The sequence below is a fragment of the Taurulus bubalis genome (assembly GCF_910589615.1).
Source record: "Taurulus bubalis genome assembly, chromosome: 19".
In the NCBI taxonomy this organism is placed as follows: Eukaryota; Metazoa; Chordata; class Actinopteri; order Perciformes; family Cottidae; genus Taurulus; species Taurulus bubalis.
In genome coordinates, this window is record NC_136607.1 from 14,987,208 (window position 1) to 15,009,525 (window position 22,318).

Genomic DNA, 22,318 nt, shown 5'->3' on the forward strand with positions numbered 1-22,318 from the left:
TAAATGTTTAATCTTAACACAGCTCAGTTATCTAAGTCTATACAGAATTTCAGCTTGTTCATTAGTCAACAGCTTGTTCATTCGTCAGTATTTAGAAATCACTAACATAGACTCAATCTCTGCGAAACAGGTTCAAATCTGCATTTTTTTAGTTCACACAACATGTGCTCTAACACCATTGTGAACATCTCAGTGGCTTGTGGAGACACTTTAGCCAAGAGAACTGATGTGGAAAATATGTTCTCATCGTTACAGCGGAGAACAAACTCTTCAGTGCGGACGTAGATGTGAACAGAGACGGACAGAATGTGCTACTGACTTATTAACTTGCATAGCAGTGAATGAAATATGACATCAGGGCTTCAGGCCAATGCCTCGGCCAAGCACACAGATACTGTGTGTGTGCACACACACACGCACGCACAGACACACACAACTCCAGATGATTATCCAAAAATGCACACGGCGAAACATGCTGTACAGACAAAAACAAACACACTATTCTGATAATCTCACACAAATGAAAATATATGCTCAAAGCATTTTCATCCGAAACCCGACCAACAAAAACATTCAAAGCATATGAAAACATTCCACAGATGTTGTTTTGTATCAAATGCTCAGAATCATAATAAAAAGCTTGGGTCAAAGCGTTAAATGAATCTTCTAGTACTCTTTCCCAATGTGACCGGCAAACGTTGTGTTAAGTGTGCGATACAAATGAGGACCTAACCCACATACAAGATGTCTGTGTTTGCGTAGCTGTCAGCAGTAATCAATAGTAGATTGGGACCAACGCCCTTGGACTATAAGAGAAGCAGAGTTATCGTTAGCTTCTTGTGGCAGCAATGTGAAACATGAGGATTGGAGAGGAATTATCTGCATTTCATGGGTGGGCTTGCAGGCAGATGGATGGCTTGAACAGTAGTGTGCGTGTATATCACACACAAATTACATGGAGAGTAGAGGAGAACATAGAAAGTAACGCAGTAACGAGTTAGGATGCACCAATTACGATATCGGTGACAATGGGCCTGATCCATTCAGTTCAGTTATACGTTTAATATATGTGCAGTATTTATTGGAATTTAAATGTTTCTATTTTAAGTTTTGACTATTTTATTGCTGCATTTAAAAAAGGTTTACACTTGAATTGTAATTTCTTATAGTGAAGTCGAGTCCAATTGACTAGAGCCGAGTGGAGTAAAATAGTGGAGTAGAATAGAGTGGATAGGAGAGAGGAGGAGAGGGCCAAAAAGCTGCGAGTTGCTCGTCTGGGTGATAATCCTCCTGCAGACTCTCGGTCAGACTCAGACAGCAGAGTGTAAAGAAAGAGAGGAACAGACATCCCGTCCATCCACCCACACAGCAACATGGTGACGGAAATGAAGCACTGCTTTGCTTTGCCAATGGCCAGTGCTCGTTTCTGGGGGAAAAATCCAGACCGTCTATGAATATGACCGTGTAGGCCTGAATTATTATACATGCGATGAGCATGAGGACCAGGATTTCCATAAAAAGCAAGTTCATGTAAAGGAAGTTGTGGTATTTGGATTTACAGACTTTATAGAAAGCATTTAGGTATGGATCCTTCTGTTAGACCTTAACACAGGCATTTCTGCTCATACAACACAGAGGACAAAAGATACGATGACTCGTAAAATGACCCTAATCAAAAAAAAAAGTACAGTTCCCCTTCAGCTGGCTGAATATTTTAATTAAAGAAATTAAATTGATAACTACTCATTATTAAACAACACCCTTGCATACACCCATTTTAAACATTCAGATGAATCTGTGCAATCTGCCAATCCCCGATGACAGTGTGCACGTACGAGACAGAGAGACGGAGAAAGAAAACAAGTGTTGTTTCTGAGCTCGGAGTATAAGAGCGCTTGTGTCTTTGTTGGTCTGTGCGTGTGTGTACAAGGGAGGCGGCTGCAGACAGACAGGCTCTAGGGGATTACAGAACAGTACAGGCCACCATAACTCATTGGGCCGATCACTGCCACAGACAGACAGGCTGGGTTGAATGCTGATGGCTCACTGATAGGAATCTGCCACCAACAACCGACAAAGAGCATTTATCTGCGGGGGAAACCCAGCCCTCTTCTCACACTCAAACAAACATTCAGCACACACACACACAGAACATATTACCAGTCTGATACACACGTACTCTGTTCATTTTTGACTCATCATTTTCATCCACACGGCTGTCAGTATGGCTCGCACTTCAATTTATCAGATTATTCATACATCTCACTCACTGGCTCCAATGAACAAACTAAATAAATTCACCGTCTGGCTCTTATTTTTGTAATTTTACAATCATTCCCACGATTTCTGAAGATGTTTTTACGAACCAGCTTAATTTGGATGTGGGGAATGTGGTGACCTCACTGCAACAAAGTGCAAAATTGGCAAGCAACAGTGATCAAACAATGAGAACGACCGAACATTTGCACCTCTTAAGGGGATTATAAAAAACTAAGGTCACAAGATGATTAAAAGGGTGAGAAAAAAGAGAACATATTTCTAGAACAATATATTAGGTTGACTGTTTCCTTTTTTCTTTGCAATAGTGGATAATTTTGCACCCTAAAAACTATTTATTATTTAACTGAAATGCTCTTAAAAGGTAAATTCACTCTTTGATTGAACAGCTCACCAATCATATCCACACCAAGGCCAAAACCTGTTACTGGGGGTCATAAGTAGACATTGCTTCATTAAGCCACTGAAGGCCATTTAGCTTGGGAGAAAACACACATTACCTGCATCCAAAATGCCTATTGCGGTGAGTTTGTGGTATAAATTTGACCATTTCCCATATACACAATAACTTATAAGAGAGAGTAAATCACATTCTGAAAGAGTGAACAATATTATGATCTAGTTTTTCCTTTTGCTCCTTTGTGTCTGTTTGTTCTGTATTCTGTGTGGATGTGTGTTCTCGTACTTGCCACCCCCGACGCCAGGCCGTAAAGCAGGCCTCCCTCAGCTTTTGGCTCAAAGATGTGGGTTGCTGGAGGTGGACATTTCTCCTGCCTGATGAAGTTATAGAGCAGGGTCTTCACCAGACGACTAGTCAAAGGCAAACTGGGGGAAAGAGAGACAAATGGAAAGACAGGTTTTAAAAGACAGCTGGAAACCAGGAAGCTTTAGGGCATGGTCTTTTCGTGAAAAAGGTTTAATTTGTAAGGTCTTCAACATTTCAGGAGTTTCACAAGTGTTTATAGAACACTGGAAAATACGTTACAACACAGACGTGAGCTCAGCTGCAAATATTTCAGAATAAAACCATCTAGTCATGTGGCTTTATAGGCAGAAGGAGTAGGATTTTTCAAAAAACAAGTAATCCTCACTCAATCGTCACTTATGACCCATTAGAAGTGTGCAGTTGACAATCCAGTCATATTGGATAAATAAAAAGCAAAGCCAAGACACGGGACTTGTTCTTCCTACATGCAGGTGTGTGTGTGTGTGTGTGTGTGTACAGCCGGACTAACTGAGATCCTATTCTCCGTCCACAGGTGTCCATATTAGGTGTCAATTTGAGACTCTAGTCTTCCCTCATCACATCAGCTCTCTCCCAACGAGTGACGTACACGTAATTGGCGATGAACAAGATCCAATGTCACCGTTTTTCTAGTCACACACAGCCTTTATTTCTCAACTAACTAAACCATTTTAGTTTTGATAACATCAGCTACTTGGAAGCCTTTCCTGAGCTCAGTAGCAATTCATCCAAAGTGTTATTGTTGGGGACTTATACATTATGTTATTGGCACATTTCAATTTCTGCATTTCGAAGTTTATTGGTATTATCTTTTTCTTTCTTTTTTTAAAAAGGAGCCTCCCTGGTTCACTTTTCCTCAGAGTCACAGACGACAAGGTCACAGTGGACACAGAGGTCGTGTTTAACTAGATTAGCTTCTTTTCCCTTCTTTAGTATGAACTGAATGACACGTCCGTTTGGAACGTGATGGGTTTGTCGAGGAGCAGAGTCTGATAGATGAACAGTAGGCTGGATCAGATGGTGCCAGGAGAAATTCAAAAATAATCTGGGCCTGCGTTCAAAAAAAGGCGTCGACAGATTGCGGACGACCCAGTTACAGAGGCGAGTGAGTGCAACTCGTAGAGCAGTTGACATTTTACCACATTATTCCCTCTGCATGTGTTTATTTAAAACTTGGAAGTCCTCTTTTTATGCAAACTAGGTTTTGGGTTTGAGGTTAGTGTTTCTGATTTTGTTAAAGATAAGGGTTACTTTTAGATGTGGAGTTTTAATAGTGACAGTCTGGTGCATTATGTTAATGTTTGACTTCAGTGTATTCACAGTATAAACTCTTGTGTGTTTTCTCACCATCGCCCCTTCATGATGTGCTGGTAGATTAATCCATCTCGGAGGATGTCTTTGTGGAAGAGTTGGTAGGAGAAGAAGACCAGCAGCGTGGTCACTGCTTCAAAGAGGATGCTGTAGGTGATGTCACTACGAGAAAAGACAGACGCAAGTAGAGTTAATGCAAATAAATCATCAGCTCTTATATCACAACTTCAAAAAGCTATAAATTAATGTATAAGAAGACAGTGTTTTGATATGTTGATTTGCAAAGGAAAGTCTTTATTTTTTCGTTTCCTTATTCGTTAAAGCAAGTGATCTGACTTTAAAGAAATGTGTCAATGTGGTTTTCCTTCTACTTTCACAGTCTTTGCCAATGACATCTCTCAGTTATCACCTGACTGTGTGTTAATGGGCTAAATAAATATTGTCATTATTGCTTCATCTTGATTTTCTTTCCTTGGTCTATTACAAATTCTACAAAGTCCAAGTTGACTGCTTGAAAAAGCTCTTTTCATCCAACCCGCAGTCCAAAACCCACCATCGCAGAAAAAATAAATATTCCCATTTGAGAAGCTAGAGCCAGAGAATGTTCGACATTTCCCCCCAAAAAATACTCAATTAACAAAAAATGCATTATAATAAAAATAAATGTGTTTTTTTTACCGACCAATCAATTAATGTCCATATTGTTTCAGCTCTACAGCCGTCAGAAGAACAATTATACAGCTAAACACAATGTCTTATTAATTACACATAACTTTACCAATTCATTAGCCATCTGTGTCACAGTTTAAATATTCTTAATGCAATTAAAATAAATATCATTCAGGTGATTACGGTGACTGAATATCTCACAAAATAGATTTTGGTATAAAAATTAGACAATTCATAGAGCAATTAAGTCTTGATATAGGTTTAAATCATAGAGCTTGGTGTAAATGTAAGACATGTGATAATGTAAGACACAAGCTATATATTCAGACTCCAAGTAATTTAACAGGGAAACCGTAACAATGTCCCAGTATGTGTGGAAAAACAAGTAACTGGTTTATTCTCCAATGTGCGTCAACTGCATACCTGGAAATAATCTAAAAACAATTTAGATCCATCTTTCTTGTGAAATGAAGCCACAAAAAGAGAAGATGTCTGCTCGGGATTTGGGGGATTCACATCTAAACCAGAAGCACGTACACAGGAAGTGGGCCGACAGCCACAAAGTGGTGGAGGGGAGAAAAACAGGTTGAAGTCTTGAAGCTTGGAACAATGAATAATGCTGGAATGCTGACTGCATTTACACAAAAGCCGGGGGTTTGATGCCCAGAGACAGCAGAAGAGGAGCGAGAATGTCGACTGGTTGACAGAGAGAGAGGAGGATCAAGAATGACACAATACAGACACCGGGAGAGAGGAAGATGCTGCGTCAAGGAAAAACCAATCGTGAGTTGTGCTTCTGTGAACTTGTTTTGACACTGCAGAGGAGGGTTTAGTCCACAGAGACGTACGTACTGTATCTCTGTGTCTCTGTGACAGACGGAGTGGCGGGCCGGAGATAATTCCAGCGCTGATGAGTAAACACACTGAAATATTCACTCATTAAAGCAAAGAGTGCTAGCGTGCATGCCGCCCACAGGGAGTAAAGGATGATACCATTTTTTTCAATCATTCTGTTCCCTCCTCTCCCACTCGTTGGCAACGCTCCTAATCAAACTTTAATTTCAAGCCCTTTCTCTTCTTCCGTAACAACACACACACACATCATTAGTCACAGCCCCTTCTTTTTTATTTTGTCCCTTTTATTAATCCGGTTGCCAGCTCAGAGCTCCAGCACGTCAGTCTGGCTGACGACGCTGAAACCAAAACACACGGACATCCGAGCCGAACCTTGATCCATAATGGATTTCAGCTTCTCGCGGTTAGTGAACCCAGGAGCAAATGAGCAAGTGGGGCACGCAAAGAGAGCGTTACGGCCTTTTCAAACTGTTTTTTATTAACTGCTCAGTGACTAACATCCCAGACACATTAACAACCAACAAACAAGGAATAAAAACAAGGAACTCACAGATGGGCTGGGCTGAGAGTCTTCATGTGAATATTGTGCTAATTGTATAATGTCAAACAAGGGATCTTGAACAATTTGCACCATGACAATAAAACAAATAATCACCGTGTGGAGGATAAAATGTCACTTTACAGTGTTGCATCACAATCAGCGTTGCATGTGAGAATGTTTTAGTGTATGTAAGACACAATGGGGTGTTTAATGTAATCTTCCTCACACACTCTCTCTCACACACACACACACACACACACAGGAGATACTTACAGCAGGGGCACTTCTACGATCAGGTGGATCAGGTTAGACAACAGCTCCTCCAGGAGGTCCTCGCTGCCGGTTTCTACACAAGAGAGAGTTATTATATGCAACATATATGGCAGCTCCCTGTTGATCATAATCTCTCTTAACTTGGCTCCTTCCTGCTCCCACTGTACTAATCCCCCTCTCTATGCTACGCATCATCCATATTTCATGCTCGCTGTACAGAGGAACGGCATTGAGAGAAATCTGTTAATTGGGATTACAGGGTTTCTGCCGGGTTCGCCAAGTTAAATTGAATACTTTAATACTGCAGACATTTTAATAACCCATAGAATGCAATTTAAGACCTGCTTCATGATCACACCGGCCAAAGTATGAAAGTAGGATGTAAAACCAGGAGAGAGGACAGATTATTAAATCATAGTTTCAGTACTTCTAGCAGTATAGAGCAATAATTCCTAATGATATAATTAATCAAATTAACGCGACCTGAACACATATAAGAAGGCAGAAACTGAACGGATGGTTAAACCAATTAATATGATTAATTTATGTAACTGTTATTTAATGATAAAAATGAACAGTGAAGTGAAGGGATAATAAAAAAACGCCATGGCAGGATGATAAAAATGAAAGAGTAGTATTTAAATTGCTTCCTGCGAGTGAGCACCAACAAAGACGTCATGTTATTTATGTTTATCAAGAGGGAACACATTTGCAGAGTGTTTGTTCGGAGACTTGCGTCAGACGGGCCGAGTGTTCGAGGCCAACAAACGATGTGCAGTCAGTGGACAAAGATTCAGACTTTTATTAAAAGAGTCTCTCAGAGACAGCTGATCCAGGTCAGTAGCTATGGGTATAAGTGCGCAATTAAAAAGCCAATTTCTTATCTCTCTTTAGGTACGATGGGAAGTGTTACACATTTGACCCTTGTGGCTATATTCTAATAACTCACATCTTAGGAGCCGACTGGGAGCCAAACACTTCCAAGAATGTTGCTGGAAAGATTTTTCAGCAGATGAAGTGGATTTTGGTATAAAGTACACTTAAGTGTAAAATAAAAATCTCTAAACTGACGTATAGCGCCTTCATTTTTGTCTCAGACGATAAAGCTGCAAGTCCCTAAATATGTACAAAATGAGAGCTTTTTTCCACTTAAAATCCATTGTTGAATCCTGTGACGTTGATTTAGTTACACAATTTGTGGCCCCAGTTTAATCTCCCTGCCACACGCCTTCCTTTTCCACAGCAATCTGTGATGGATGGGGCTCACCTCCACAGGAGCCTAGCGCCCTCTCCTGGTAGGAGAACTGTAATTGCAGCTCCTCTTCGCTCATCTCCCTGATGAACACCTTGAGCAGGCAGCGAATCATGAACAATGCATTGTGGGCCTGCCAGATAAACAGCTGACTGTGGAAGGGAAACAGAAGAAGAAGGACATCACGTTCAAGGTGACGGAAATAAATGCTATGAAGGAAAGCTTGAGTGACCATTTATGTTCTATGGTAATATGATGCTTCGAATGTTAACAGTTGCATATTCATTCGTGATATATTTACTGTGTTGTTTGCTGAATAAAGCTAAAAACTGGACCCGAAGGCTAAATATGAATTTCCTCCTTGCAAATGAATAATGCATTATTTTAATCATCATCTCTAGCTGATGACCTCTGACTGAGCAGAACCAGTGCAGTAGAATTGAGGGTCTAATTCAAAAGTAGTGACTCTCTGGTGCTTCTCAAATAATCACCAAAGCTTTTTGAGTTACTGCATCTTCCTCTAAACTATTTAAAATGATAATGAACAATTTTCTAAAAAATGCATTACAACCTTCACTTTGACAACCAAGAAAACAAAGAGAATACCGCCGCCCTCTCCCAAGCATATAATGATACTAAACAAGTTAACTATGTCTTCCCTCAGACATAAATCGGAGACAACGTCGGTGGGAAAGAAATGAGGAGGAAAACGAGAAATGACTTGAACCATTCAGTGCGAGCCAAAATGTTTCACAACCACTAAACACCAACACGGGCGTGTCTAATCAGTTCCACAAATTGACAATTTGCACACGCCAATTTTGTTAGACTCAGGAGGCGTGGGTTTGTTTATGGGACGAAATGTGAGAAATGTTTGAAAAATACACAAGCGGATGGGGAGCGATAACTATAACCTCGACTGATGTTTGACAGAATGAAGAGTTCCCACCCGAAGCCCTTTGGTGACTTGGGCAGGGTCAGTCTCTGTGGATACAGGCCTTGGCAGCGAGTGCAGAACAATGCCACATGTGTTGATGGTTATACCTCAGCAGTTTGCTCATGGGAAACAACAACAACCGCTTCCCCTGTAAAGAATAAGGATCCCCTGACGGCCAGTGATCAAACAATAACTGGCCTGCACTCCCGCACAGCGAACGCTGACATGCTTTTTGTTAGACATGTTTATTGTTACTGACGCACTCGTCTGAACTCAGCCTCCTCTGAGGCTCCCATACTCACTCTTGGCATTCTGTGGAGATTTTCAGCTCTTTGGTTCTTCCGAGGAAAACTCTAACGAGAGCGCCAAAGTTCCCCGATCTGGGATTGTTTTCAACTTGGGAAAAATTAAAAGGAGGAGAGAATTTATCAGCAGCATTACATTAGATCCAGAAACCTCCCAATGTGATAGTTGGGCATGCAAACAATAAGATTTTTTTGTTTTTAACAATACGTATTGAGCAGTTAATTCATTTTTTTTTATATCATAAGCAACTTACTGAAGATCTTGGCGAGGGGGATGACAGCCTCTTCCAGTAACTTGGAGTCTCCACTGGTTCAAAGGAAGAAGAAAAAACACAAGGAATGAGACAATACCTAAAAGATACGCAAAATAAAATGGACCAGAGGAGCTGATCGCTTGCATCATCTGCCCTCTGTTGTCATGCTTGGAAACTGCAGTATAACCAAACACTGATAGCATTAAAATAGTTTGCATCTGCTTTGACTTAAAAAAGACTGAATGAGACATACAACACAACATTCTGTAATATTGTTACGACCAAGTATACATATATTTACTTCTTTTTTTGCTGTTGATCGAAAAAGACAAGCAATCTGAACATGTCCACTTTGGCTCTTGGAACTTGTGGTGGGCATTTTAAACGATACACACATGTTACTGACCGAACAAAAACTCAAGACATTAATTCAAAGATACATTGATCATGAAAATAAGAGATTGTTGCAGCACTCACTTAAACAACTTTGTGTTGTCAGTGCAGATAGTGTATGTTGACTTTGTGTCTTTATGTCTCGTATTTGTGTTAAAATAAATAAGACAAATATTTGATCATACGGGGAACGCATGGTGCAAAAATGAGTAGGATAAGTACACAAATGCGTATGCTCCATTATCAGTCCGGTCCGGTGGCAAGAAAGAATGCAGTGTCTTTCTTTACTTCTCAACACTATTTACATAGGAAATAAATGTCAATCTACTCTGAGACCAGCAGGACAATAACCCTGTTAAATCATTACTGAGATGAGCTCTGCAAACATCCGGTCCGCAGTGATGTTTGATCCTGGTTGAGAATCTTAAAGGACTTTCTCAGAGGAAAGATTGTGTGCCAAACATCTACACTAGAGCGCACTTCAGCACTCGAGCAGATACTGGGGACATTTGTCAAAACCTGAGACGTTTTCAAGAAGCTGCCAGTAGAGTCGTTAATAATTTGATGTCCTCTAAATAATCTAACATACCAGCTATAACTAAGACTGATAAACAAACACTTCCAGGCGATATATTTTCCACCAAATGTTGCTACTGTATTGATCAATTTTACCTTCAATTCGTTTTCCCTCCTTGCCGGCTTCTTGTTTTATTTTCATCTAGAGCTGCAACTAACAGTTATTCTAATTACCAGTGATTTTTGTTTCAATGTCCAAATTAAGTTAATTAATTAATTAGTTTGGCTAGGAACCGCTAACACAAGGTTTGCTTACTAGCTTTCATCTCTCGTTTCAAATTGTTTTCATCATCACTGTGATGGTTCTGGAAGCTCCAAACAAAGCAAGCAAGTGGACCTCCCCTGAGTAATTATTTATCCATTAGAATACTCCCTTTATAATGATAAAGAGACAGAGGAATGTGCATGTAAAGCAGCAACCACGAAATGTTTTGTTTGTGTGATACATTCATAGACACGTCTCACAGAACCTTTCCTTGTGTGCATGTGTGCGTACCTGCTGGTGGGACTGATGAAGGTGAAGGAGATGAGCTGGTTCCAGAAAGGATCATTCTCCGATATGGAATCTGGGCCCACAAGGGCCTTGAGGCTGGGATTGTCGGACAGGTCACTGACCTGGCTGGTGTTTGCTCCCATCGCTCTCTACTGGCTCCACTCAGCCAGACTCGCCACTCTTCACTGCTTTTTCACCAGGCATATGCCAAATCCTGGGACAGAGGAAATGCTTTAATCATTGACGCCATAACAGAAAATGAACAATCATACTACAAACAAACTAGGTTTGTCGAAGCCACTTCCCAGAATGTAAGGATGTTAAGGCTTCATTAGTTCTTAATACTTCATGTAAATATGTAGAGGGGGGGCCCTGGTGGCAAAGAGTTTAAGGCTCTAGCCAGATAACAACAGTATCCTCAGTTTGAGTCAGTGTTCATGTCATTCTTCCTCATCTCTCTGGGACGTCTACTCTCTGATGGATGCATAAAGCCGCCTACCTCACAAGTCAATTTAATTTAATTTAAATCACGAGTAGGAGAACCATGTGTGCCTTTGTGCCGTGTATAAATCTAAGGTGATAAACAATATAGGAAGGGACCCTCCCACTGGAACGGATGACGTGGACCTCTAACCTCCCTCTCCTTGTATTTTCTAATCAACTTTTTGATTTGAGCAATTCAATGTAAGGGAAATACCCAAGTCCAATACATACATTATTCAGATTCTAATTAATTTAAGGTCAAGTTGACAACAGGATAACACATAGGAACCAGGATGTTTGTTTTGTTTTCATGCAATGGCACACCTTTAACACACAAGTGCCAAAGCAGGCCAACATTTGTCGAAGTCAACTGGAGTCATGGATGAGGTAAACCACATAGAAAGACAGATAATACTAATAAAAAAGCACACATTCTGAGATAATGGAATATAGCGTTAGATGCCACTAAGAGCCAGACATTTTACCAGACAATTGTGATCTGGCTCGATCAGAATTAGCTTGCTAGATTCAGTGTGTCATCTCCTGGGTCTTTAGCTGCATCTGCTAGTAGTGTGACTGCATTTGCATCTGCTGCTCCAGTTAACCAACTTGCATGACGTTAGCTAGCTCGTCCTGTTTCCAATGCAATTTACAGCCTCAGCAATTTTTTACTGTAAACCCGGCGCACTGAAAGCCACACATCCATAGCACGAAACTGTAGCTCGGTAAATGACCCATTTGAGAGCGCGTCCCGGAAAACCGGCGGTTAGTAACTCAGCTAACGTCCACAGCTTGTTTGCTATCAGCTGACCGCTTACCTGTCATAAATGCTTCTCGCAGTTTCTGTGTCTCTCTCGATTCCCGCGACCGTTAAAAGGCGACTGGTTTTCACACTATTGACTAGTTTTGTCCAATTTTTTTCCTGAGGTGTAATTTCCAAACGCAAAGCCTTGAAACTGAGGGCAATTTGAGAAAATTAAGTTTACTCTACATACTCCTTTCCTCCATGTTTTCCACGTCGCCACCCCTTGCGTAATGACGACATGTGGGCGTCAACTACGTCAGAGCAGAGCCGTTGAAAGAAAGAATCGCGTCGAGCGTAAATTCATGACGTTTGATTGACAGGTATTCACGGTTGCCCTCAGGTATCTTCACGATTTTATTACTACAAGGAAAAAAATGTATCACTGCTTTGTTCTTTTACATGACTGAACAGAATTATGAGGTATTTATAATCTAGTGATAACTAAATATTGTTTCTACAGCAACCACATTGCTCTTTAAAACAGCAAAGTCCCTACATAAAGTCATACATATCTCACTGTAAACAATTCTAAAATGTCAATGAATAAATAAACAACATTCCTGAGCGAAGTTTATAAATGATAATACTCAATAACAAAGAATACAGACATCAGATAGTATCAGTCCTCCTGTCTGCTTTGTCTCAGCCAGCAGTGAAGTCTACAAAAATAAGATAAACAGACTATTGTTTAGACTGTAGCAAACGATATTTACAGATCGTTGTTGTTTTAGCTAGTTTACAAAAAATAAAGTGGGATCGCTTACGTTTGTTTGTGCTTGTTGAACAGATATATCGAGAAAGTAATGGCTTTTTACTCACATATGTTTTATTGCTACAGTAACAAGCAAAGTTGTAATCAACTCATATAATCTTAACTTCACCTGGTCAACTTCACCTGGTTTATCTTCAATACATTATTATTTTTTAATATTATTATGATCATGATGCACGTGTTTATTTTAAACAGTTATGACTCTCAATAAACGGCTCTGGTTTTGGTAGGTGTGTTTTTTGTTGTTGACGCCATAGACCGGATGTCGTCGGCGCAACGTGTGCATGCAGTACCGCCTCCACGCCGCTAGGGGTCTCCTCGTCTGCTCCATCCGCACGTGTGCTGTTTGAGTTGGATTCTACACGAGTTCATGCGAGATTTGTGTCGGAGTACAACATGTCGGCGTTCAAGCGAAAACGTGGAAGACAGGCTCTTGCTAATAAAAAGGCAAAGAAAGTGAAATATGCCGCCGAAAAAAGCGAAGCGTCGGTGGAAGCCGACCAGGAGAGGGCAAACGAAATCACGATTCCACCACCGGTTTCGTCGGTAAGTGCTCGTGCTTGTTATTAGCCACTGATGCTGTTAGCTAGCTAGCTGGCTAACTGGAAACACGGGGATATGTTTTTTAAAGTTATTTAAAGTTGTTGTTATACTAAAACATCCCGCAGCAGCAACACCCACATTGACCTTGCATGATGATAAGCGTTTTTGTTGTTTGTATTTCTTTAACAGGGGAGATGGACAAACAAGGAAAGAGTTCTCATTTTCTCTTCAAGAGGCATCAACTATAGAACAAGGCACTTGATGCAAGACCTGAGGACCTTGATGCCTCATGCAAAAGCAGGTTAGTACCTTGAGTCAACCATGTACAGTATTATTTCACCTCAAACATATGCTGACACCACATTGTTACTCATGTTAGGCAGAGATGAAGGTTTTGTTAATTATACTGCTCTAAAAACAAGTTTTTTTTTCTTTTGTCTGTTAGATACAAAAATGGACAGAAAGGACAAGTTGTTTATTGTGAATGAGGTAAGTTTTTTTTCAAAATTTGAACTCTATGTATAATCACATACATGCAGCAGTACTAAATATTTGTATTGTTCCCAGGTGTGTGAAATCAAAAATTGCAACAAATGCCTCTTTTTCGAAGCCAAGAAAAAGCAGGACCTCTATATGTGGTGAGTGTTGGATCTTTGTTACTCCCCCTGAACATTTAAATGTCATTTTAATTGGTATTATAGAACACATCTGAAGTAAATTCAACAATGTTCTTTCCTTGCAGGATTGCAAACAGCCCTCATGGACCGTCTGCAAAGTTTCTGGTTCAAAACAGTGAGTTTCTTCTTTCTCACAGTTTTGAAGCGCAGTAGACAACATCTGCAATGTGCCGCAGTGACTAACGGGTCTGTATGATTGTCTCCTCCACAGTTCACACACTGGCTGAACTCAAGATGACAGGAAACTGCCTCAAAGGATCCAGACCGCTGCTCTCGTTTGATCCCGTGAGTAGTACTGGAGGGGAAATGCTGTTGGTTATTCTGTCAATATAATTTAATCAGGAGTATTGTGTTAGTGATTGGGCAGCTGTGTGACACAAAGACCTGTAATTCAGTCCAAACATAACACCAGATGATTTCAATGATCATTACACAAATTATTGTTTGGATTTGGATGAATGTATCTCTAAAATAGCAGACATTTGTGTGTGTGTGTGTGTGTGTGTGTGTGTATGTATATATATATATATATTAATATTAATTACGCACACCGTGTCCACTCTTGGTACATCAATTCCCATCATAGAGCTGAGGAATGAGTGATCTGCCTTGACAAGCTATCTAAAATGTGCATTTATGTATATTGATCAGTAACTGTACGAATTTGTCAGAACTGTGACAAGAGTTGACTCCTCTTCTGTTTTCTTCTTCAGAATTTTGACAAGGAGCCCCACTTTGCATTGCTGAAGGAACTCTTCATCCAGGTGTGTACAAAATGCATACATTGATCAGTACAGCTGATCATATACTGTAAAACAACAGTCTTTGTTGAGTAAAGTTTAATTGATGTCATTTATCATTGGTTAAATGCAGCAGTGAATATTGAAAACTGAGTAGGTTTCATACCTACATTTTTAAATTTAAGGAAGTACTAAATACATTTTGCGGTTGCAGACATTTTCCACCCCACGCTACCACCCGAAGAGTCAGCCTTTTGTGGACCACGTCTTCACATTCACCATCGCAGACAACAGGATATGGTTTAGGAACTACCAGGTAACCATTCTTTAATTCTTCACAAAGTCATTCAGGTTTACATCAGCATATTCCTGTAAATATTTACTTGTTCTTCTGTTGTGGGTTCAGTGTTCAGATACTTTTATTCAGCTAAAAATCCTCTCCCACATTCAGATCATGGAGGAGGATGCCGCTCTTGTGGAAGTCGGACCTCGCTTTGTTCTCAACCTCATCAAGATCTTCCAGGGGAGCTTTGGAGGGCCTACGCTCTTTGAGAACCAAGACTTCCAGTCTCCTAACATGGTAAGAAAGTTGATATATTGTAAGTGTGTGATGTGCCTGATTTGCTACATCATACGTTATCTGATTGTCACCTTTCTCACACGCACAGCACCGGCGAGAGATCCGACTCGGGGCAGCAGCCAGAGTGCGTGAGAAACAGATGGTGAAGGAGATGCAGAAACTGAAGAGGGCTGAAACGAAGGAGGACGTGACCCAAGACGTTACAGCGGACGTCTTCCTAACACCAGCTGATGAAAAGCATGTTCACATCCAGACGGATGTACCTCAACCAAAAGTAGTGAAGAAGAACAAACACAAGCTTTTCAAAAGACAAAGGATAGCACGCAGGAAACAATTAAAGTGAGTGGTCCACTGCTGCCTTGATTTAATGTCGTCTCAAGCAAATATGGTTATGAAACAGTGCAGTTGGGTCTATTATGAGCTTTAAGTTAAAAAAAAAAAGACTTGAAACTGTGCAACACGTCATTTAATTATCACTTGACAGAATTTGAGAATAAAAAAAAATGCATGTGTTGTGTTCAATGTCTGTTGACATAGTTTGTGGATTCACACAACATATATTTTGCTCCCTCTGGAGGACTGTGCCGCTTGTATTGGGCCATACAAGTCTCAACTTTTAAGATGGGGCAAATACTGTTTGCCCTGTCTTTGTGATAAACAGAAATATTCCATCAATGTAAAAAAAAAACACACCGTGTTTAATGATTTTGAGTGACCAGTTGTTTTCAATGTTATGAAAATAAAACAATTTTAATGTATTCTGCGTCATCTTATGTATACTTCCAACAAATGGTGGTTAAAGTTGTAAGCATACACATTAAACATGAAGGATGCTCCAGAAATATCAATCTGTAAATCTTGACCGATCGTGGTCTCAACTGGACTACAAACCATGAAATTACAGGCAATGTTTTCTGACCCAAAACCCCTGGAACGCCATGGTCGCACAATAATCCAATATATACAGTAACTACGTACAATCATTTTCCATGTCTGACATTATGTACTTGTTATAATGGTCTAACTACACACAGGGATGTAATCAGACCAAGTAGGTAACAATGTCTTTCCACTAGTCCAGTGGCAATGCTTCAAAGGACTGTTGGCAAATGCTGAATCTGGTTATTTTGAAACAATAAAACCTTTCCCACTGTCCGAACTGTATGCCTATGAAGTCCAGCATTTATGACCTGCGCGCACCCATCTGGCTGCAATGCCGCCTCTGGCCAACTTTACTCACTCATTCAAAGCGAATGGCCGCCCCTGAAGTTAATTCCACAGACTAATCACTCCTCCACCTCCTCATCGGGGCAACAAAAGTATTCCACAAAGCAGATCTGCCCATCGTCGTTCCTGACCAGGTACTGCAGAGAAAGGAAGCCCCTGCTGTCTGTCCTCACAGAGACTTTACAGGACAACGCCAGGGCTTTGGTGGACGGCTTCAGGAGGGACATCTTGTACCTGTCACAGTTAACAGAGGCCAGCACACAATGTGGAACGTTAATAAAAGTAATTACGGGAAGATAGAGACAAGATTATTCCTCAGATGACGATTTATTTATCTGCGCTAACCTGTTGGTTTGTGTCTTGTCGCATCGGAACAGCTCCATCATGTCAGAGTCTTTGGGATAATCATAATGGGCATTTCCAGAGTTCCCAAACGTAGACAATCTGGAGAGCAGAACAAATCCCAGAAGTATAACACAAGAAACATAAAAGTAAGAATTTTCAAGTGTGATTCCTTCACTTTGATAGATTTGAAGTTGAATTCGTGAAAAGAGGATATATGTATGGTCAACATTAAACTGTAGAACAAGTAGTGATGCTTTAAACAACAGTTTCAAGTTGTTGACCTAAACAAACCTAAAGTATGGCTGGCTGGGGGACATGGTGATCTGTAGCACCTCACTGGTCATGTCTAGCTCAGAGAAGGCTTCTTTCAGACTCTCTGACTGCAGGATCACCTTTGAAAAAAACCAGAGGTACAACAGTCGTAATCAATTATTGTTTTTAGAAATGCAGATAATGTCATACACAGTATATTCCTTGTGGGTTTGATAAACAAGCAATCATTGAAATCAACAGAAAAGTTGTATTTTATTGTTTGTATTTATCAAACTACCAAATGTATGTAGTCATATATTTAAAATATCAATGATATGAAATAGTGTAAGTTCACCTTGTTTGTTACATTGGTGCTGCAGAACTCAAAGTCAACTGGCTCCTCTGGTTCTTGTGTGTTGATCTTGCACACAGTCACTACCCCACCCTCCTCCAGGAACAGGGTGAGGGGGTAACCGTAGCCCCTGTAGCACATCCGCAAGGCTGTCGACACTCCTTCAACATCGGACAAGAGAGATAGTGAAAATGGTCAGTCATATCTGAGATGGATAATAATCTAAACATGGCTTAAAGAAGAAGAAAAAAAGAACAAATTTAGTAAACTGTGTTTAAATAGGATTGAATCTGTTTTGATTATTGATTGCTTCCTTTATCTGTACCAGGTATTGTGCTTCCTCCAAAGATATTAAGGCAGTCCAGCAGAACTGTGACGTTGACCTGGAAACCCACAGAGTCTTCCCGTATGGTGAACTCTTGGAAGATCTCCGCCTGGATGGGAAAAAAGAAGACATATTGGTAACTGTTATTCCAGACTGTGCTGCTTTTCAATGCTCAATGAAAAAAAAATGATGAGGATGCTTATGTATGTAAAAGCAAACCCACCTGGATGAAGGCATTGGCCTGCAGACATTTGGAGTCCTCCACAGTGACCTTCAGGCCGTTGGGTGTGGCGCTGAAGATGGCATGGTCTTTGAATGCGATGGCTTTCAGGATGTTGGACAGATTGCGGGCATTGTCCAAACTGGCCACTAAAACGTATTGTTCATCGTCGGCTTGCGACTGCGTTGACAGAGGCATCGTGTCGCTGACATGAAGACACACAGAACTCAATAGACATGTGTGTAAAAGACTGCACAAAAACAAACAAGAATACCTTAGTTGCAGAGTTGAATCTCCAAAATATCGTAAACAGAAGTGTTTCTTTCATTGCAAACCTTAATACTATTTTCATTTTAAGTCAAGAGCAATCACTTAGCCAAAAAAAGGGCACGTTACTGTGCTATAGACACACAAACCTGTCATTGTTCTATCTGTTATTTAACTATTTTAAGCTAGGCTAACGTTATATGACAGCGTATCATGTAGTTAGTGAAAAGTTGAAAATAACGACAATTTAAGTTACATGTATTGAGTGCCATAGAACTACTTTAGCATCCCCGGAAAGTAAACTTTAAAATGTTTCTGATACTGCGTCAGCTACTTACAAAGATGTATTTCAGAACCTCATTCGCATGTTTTGAAGAAAGGCGCCGCTGACAACTTCCGGTTCTCTCTTCTTCTACGGAAGTAGAGTGTGCGCATGCGTAGATACGTTCCAGAGACTTCCTCGCAGCAGAGACCAAAACACAAAAGAAATATCATCTCTACAGCGGCAGTACGTGACAACAGTTGTGTTTTTGTGATCCAAAGAGGTGAGAATTGTAACTCAGTTAAAGTGTTATGGCTATAATAACGTTGTTTAGACTATAGGTAAACTATAAGCCTTCATACCTGTTTCGTTCACCGAGCGATGGCAGGGAGCTAGCTAGCTAGCTAGTTAGCTATTAACGTTAGCTAGAGTGACTCTGATGACGTTGTGACATTGTTTACTCACTAACAGGGGCAGGTGATGAGACACAAAATGTCGCCTGAAGTCTCAAGAGGAGCCTCAACAGGTTGACGACTCGTGTTGCAAATATGCTGCTATACTTGGCGAAATATTAGCGTCTTAACCACAAGTTTTGTTGACAGGTTGCTTGTGACAAACCTCGGTGCTTTGAGAACTGGTGGAGGGAGGCCTTTTAAATGTCGTTACTAAAGTATGGAGACTAAACTTTGTGATATGCAGTATCTTTACACATGAAATCTGCTTGTTACATCCCCGTTGTGAATGTATCATCTTGAAGATGGCTAATTGGTAAACTATGTTGCTGTTTCGGCTGTCAGTCATCCAGTAGTACACAGTGAGAAGATATCACAGAAATAATAAAAAAAGGTATTTTTACAGCCCAATATCTCAAATACGCCTCAATGGGCTTTACAGTCCTTTACAGTATATGGCTATCTTCTTAGTCCCTTGCTTTTGGGTAAAGAAAGACTCCCACAAAGAACCCTTTTATATATATTTATTTAGAAAGAATCTGTCAAAAAAAAAATTCAAAAGTTAAAATAGGATTTGTCAGATAGCATTTCTCAAAAAATAATTGTAGTTTTTGTTTGACAATCTATAATGTGCCGGAATAATGTAAAATATAATATATACTGCCAGCACTTAGTTTTTTTAAATACAGTTCAAATCAGTTCAATCCTTATTTTGATCCTGTTTCACTGTGCTTTGTCCAAGATTTGTGGATGCACAGATCTTAACAGCCACCTAGCACCAACCTCTTAGCCTAGAAAATTTGAAACCCTATGACACATTATTATTTTTTGACAACTTGTGGATCTGTGTGTGTTCTTTCTCAGCTTCAGGTGCTGCTTCTCTGCTTCATTTTGTGCAGCCTATCTGAGCTGCAGCCATGGTGTGCATCCCCTGTATTGTGATTCCTGTCCTGTTGTGGGTCTACAAGAGGTTCCTGGAGCCTTACATCTATCCTTTCATTGCCCCCATTATTAATACATTCTGGACCAAAAAAGCGGTCCAGGAGACTGCATCTACTGACCAAAAAGTTAGCGAAAAGAGTAATGGCACTTGCAAGGTAAGTTGATTGAAAAGTAATGATATTATTATGACATTGTAATTATGTAGCCCCTTTGCCTTTATTTAGTTGTGTACGGCTCAATATTGTAAGTTGAATATCAGTAGAATATAGAACAAGTATTCTTTCTAACAAATATGATATTAATGGCAGTACCATTTAAATGTTTCAAAATCAGTATTTCCCAAATAGAAATATAATGTTGCCACAACTCTCCTAATAGGAACCACAGCTCATCCAGACACTCTGAATGCATTTCTCATATTTAACATAACTTACAGTGATAGAAGACGTTTTCCTGTTAAATTGTGTTTCACTACCTAATCTAATGACTCACTGGTGTTAGTTTTAAAGTCTCTTTCAGGATTGTATCTTGTTGATAACAACAGCATATTTGAAGACATTTTCCTTCTCATGGTTTTCAGCCTGAATGCACCGGTGATGCCACTGCCAATGGATCCACAATAGTGGCAGATAAGAAGACAGATTGATAGCTCTAAATTATTATAATGCATCTAAAACCATGTAAATATTCCATTAGTATAGAAACTATGAATTAACTTATAATATTTTTTTGAATGGATTGTTTTTTATTAGCCTTCCATATTATCGGATCTTGTTTTAAATTTATTTCATTAGTAGTACAGTTGTACTTCTTGTTGAAATATTGTCCTCCTTCATCATGAATTGATATATGCATTTAATTTGTTGATTATTCACTCAGCAGAATAGTTTTTCAAGTCAAATTTCCAGTTTAATGACTGAATGAATAAAATACTTTCAAATAGAAAAAGATGCTCATTTATTGCTCCATACTAAGCTGTGCTTCCACTTCCATGAGCTCGCGTCATATTGTAAGTTAATAAGGGATCGATTTTGTTTGTATTTTTAGAAAGAGAGATCTAATTTATTAATAACATCTAATTCTGTTCTGAATGTATTCTTTTTTTCTTTTCTTTTTTCATCTGTGAAATTCTAAAAGCATTTATTTCGTAATGAAAAATAACTGAGAATTGATAGGAGTAGCTCCTTGTAATAAAATCCTAAAAACGGCTGAATCATGTGCCAATCAACCGTGTTGTCCGTTGATGTGATTTTCTGACCAAAAACATCTAAACTAAAATGTGGATATATATATTATATATTTGACCTATTTTGTTATTGTATGTAATATTGAAGTACTGTTGTTTTAATTATTGATGTTAATGATAAAAGAGCAACCAGTAAACTCACCTCCAACTTTGTATGAGATGTGACACTTTTTTTATGACCCTAAATACTCTGATCAGGCAACTTAAATCAGTTTTAAGCACTTTTTTGAGTTTGATTTAACTAGGATTAGCGAGTAATTCAAATGATTATATTGTCCTTATCATAATGTGATATAATGTCCTCACGCAGGGCAGTAACCAGGATTTTAGTAGGGCACAAGTCTACATATCACACACCCGCAACCCTCTGAAATTTTTGACCAGAACATGTATTTACTTTTATGTAATTGTTTCACATTGAAGCATTGAAGTAGTCCTATTTAAATATACTGAGTCATAAAATAACTACCGTGCATGTTCGAAAGTTCATTTTAAATTGGGTTGCATGAAGAGGTGGCCTGTGTAAATGCAAGTGTCCCTGTCACCACTAGAGAGCATCATGGTATTATAACCTATATACAGTCTAAGATTATAACTAGTGACAGTAAGCTGGCATCTGTGATACCTTATAATCAATCTACAATCCTAGATTTACCATAGCAGTGTGGAATAAACTAGGAGATACAGTAGTCAACGTGTATAATAGTTAACAGATGAGTGGTTGATTTATATGAATGTCATGAAGTAGTGGAGGACAACATACACAACAACTGTGAACATAAACATAACAGTTAACTCATTTATATTGTTCGACATGCAGAGTCTTTAATGTTGGATCACCACATTGGTCCATGTTCCGAGTAGAGAGAGCCTATAAATACGACAGAACCAGAGACATAAGATGAACAGTAGAGGGCAGCAACACGTGGTTACAGCGTCCAGTCAAT

The 22,318-nt window shown here is 39.6% G+C and overlaps 3 protein-coding genes across 3 annotated transcripts in view; 1 reads left to right on the forward strand and 2 right to left on the reverse strand.

The window, feature by feature from the left end:
* Positions 1-11,024, reverse strand: part of dym (dymeclin) — a gene marked incomplete at its 5' end in the record, with an annotated part of 45,266 nt that extends 34,242 nt beyond the window's left edge. Inside the window, 7 exons of the mRNA XM_079235425.1 lie at positions 2,963-3,102; positions 4,370-4,495; positions 6,672-6,744; positions 7,939-8,075; positions 9,163-9,256; positions 9,420-9,472; positions 10,885-11,024. Of these exons, the coding sequence (XP_079091551.1) occupies positions 2,963-3,102; positions 4,370-4,495; positions 6,672-6,744; positions 7,939-8,075; positions 9,163-9,256; positions 9,420-9,472; positions 10,885-11,024 (763 nt within the window). The remainder of the gene's footprint in view (positions 1-2,962; positions 3,103-4,369; positions 4,496-6,671; positions 6,745-7,938; positions 8,076-9,162; positions 9,257-9,419; positions 9,473-10,884) is intronic.
* Positions 11,025-13,337: 2,313 nt separating this feature from the next.
* Positions 13,338-16,239, forward strand: bxdc2 (brix domain containing 2; the record flags this gene model as incomplete). The annotated part of the gene is made up of 10 exons (XM_079235470.1): positions 13,338-13,487; positions 13,674-13,785; positions 13,930-13,973; positions 14,052-14,122; positions 14,227-14,276; positions 14,373-14,446; positions 14,875-14,925; positions 15,116-15,217; positions 15,353-15,481; positions 15,570-16,239. The coding sequence occupies 10 exons, from the start codon at positions 13,338-13,340 to the stop codon at positions 15,822-15,824; spliced, it is 1,038 nt and encodes a 345-aa protein (XP_079091596.1). The 3' UTR covers positions 15,825-16,239.
* Positions 16,240-16,362: 123 nt separating this feature from the next.
* On the reverse strand, positions 16,363-18,400 carry rad1 (RAD1 homolog (S. pombe); the record flags this gene model as incomplete). Its single annotated transcript, XM_079235471.1, has 6 exons — positions 16,363-16,942; positions 17,054-17,152; positions 17,345-17,445; positions 17,661-17,818; positions 17,983-18,091; positions 18,206-18,400. 6 exons carry the CDS (start codon positions 18,398-18,400, stop codon positions 16,768-16,770), a joined length of 837 nt encoding a protein of 278 aa, XP_079091597.1. The 3' UTR covers positions 16,363-16,767.
* Between the last annotated feature and the right edge of the window lie 3,918 nt (positions 18,401-22,318).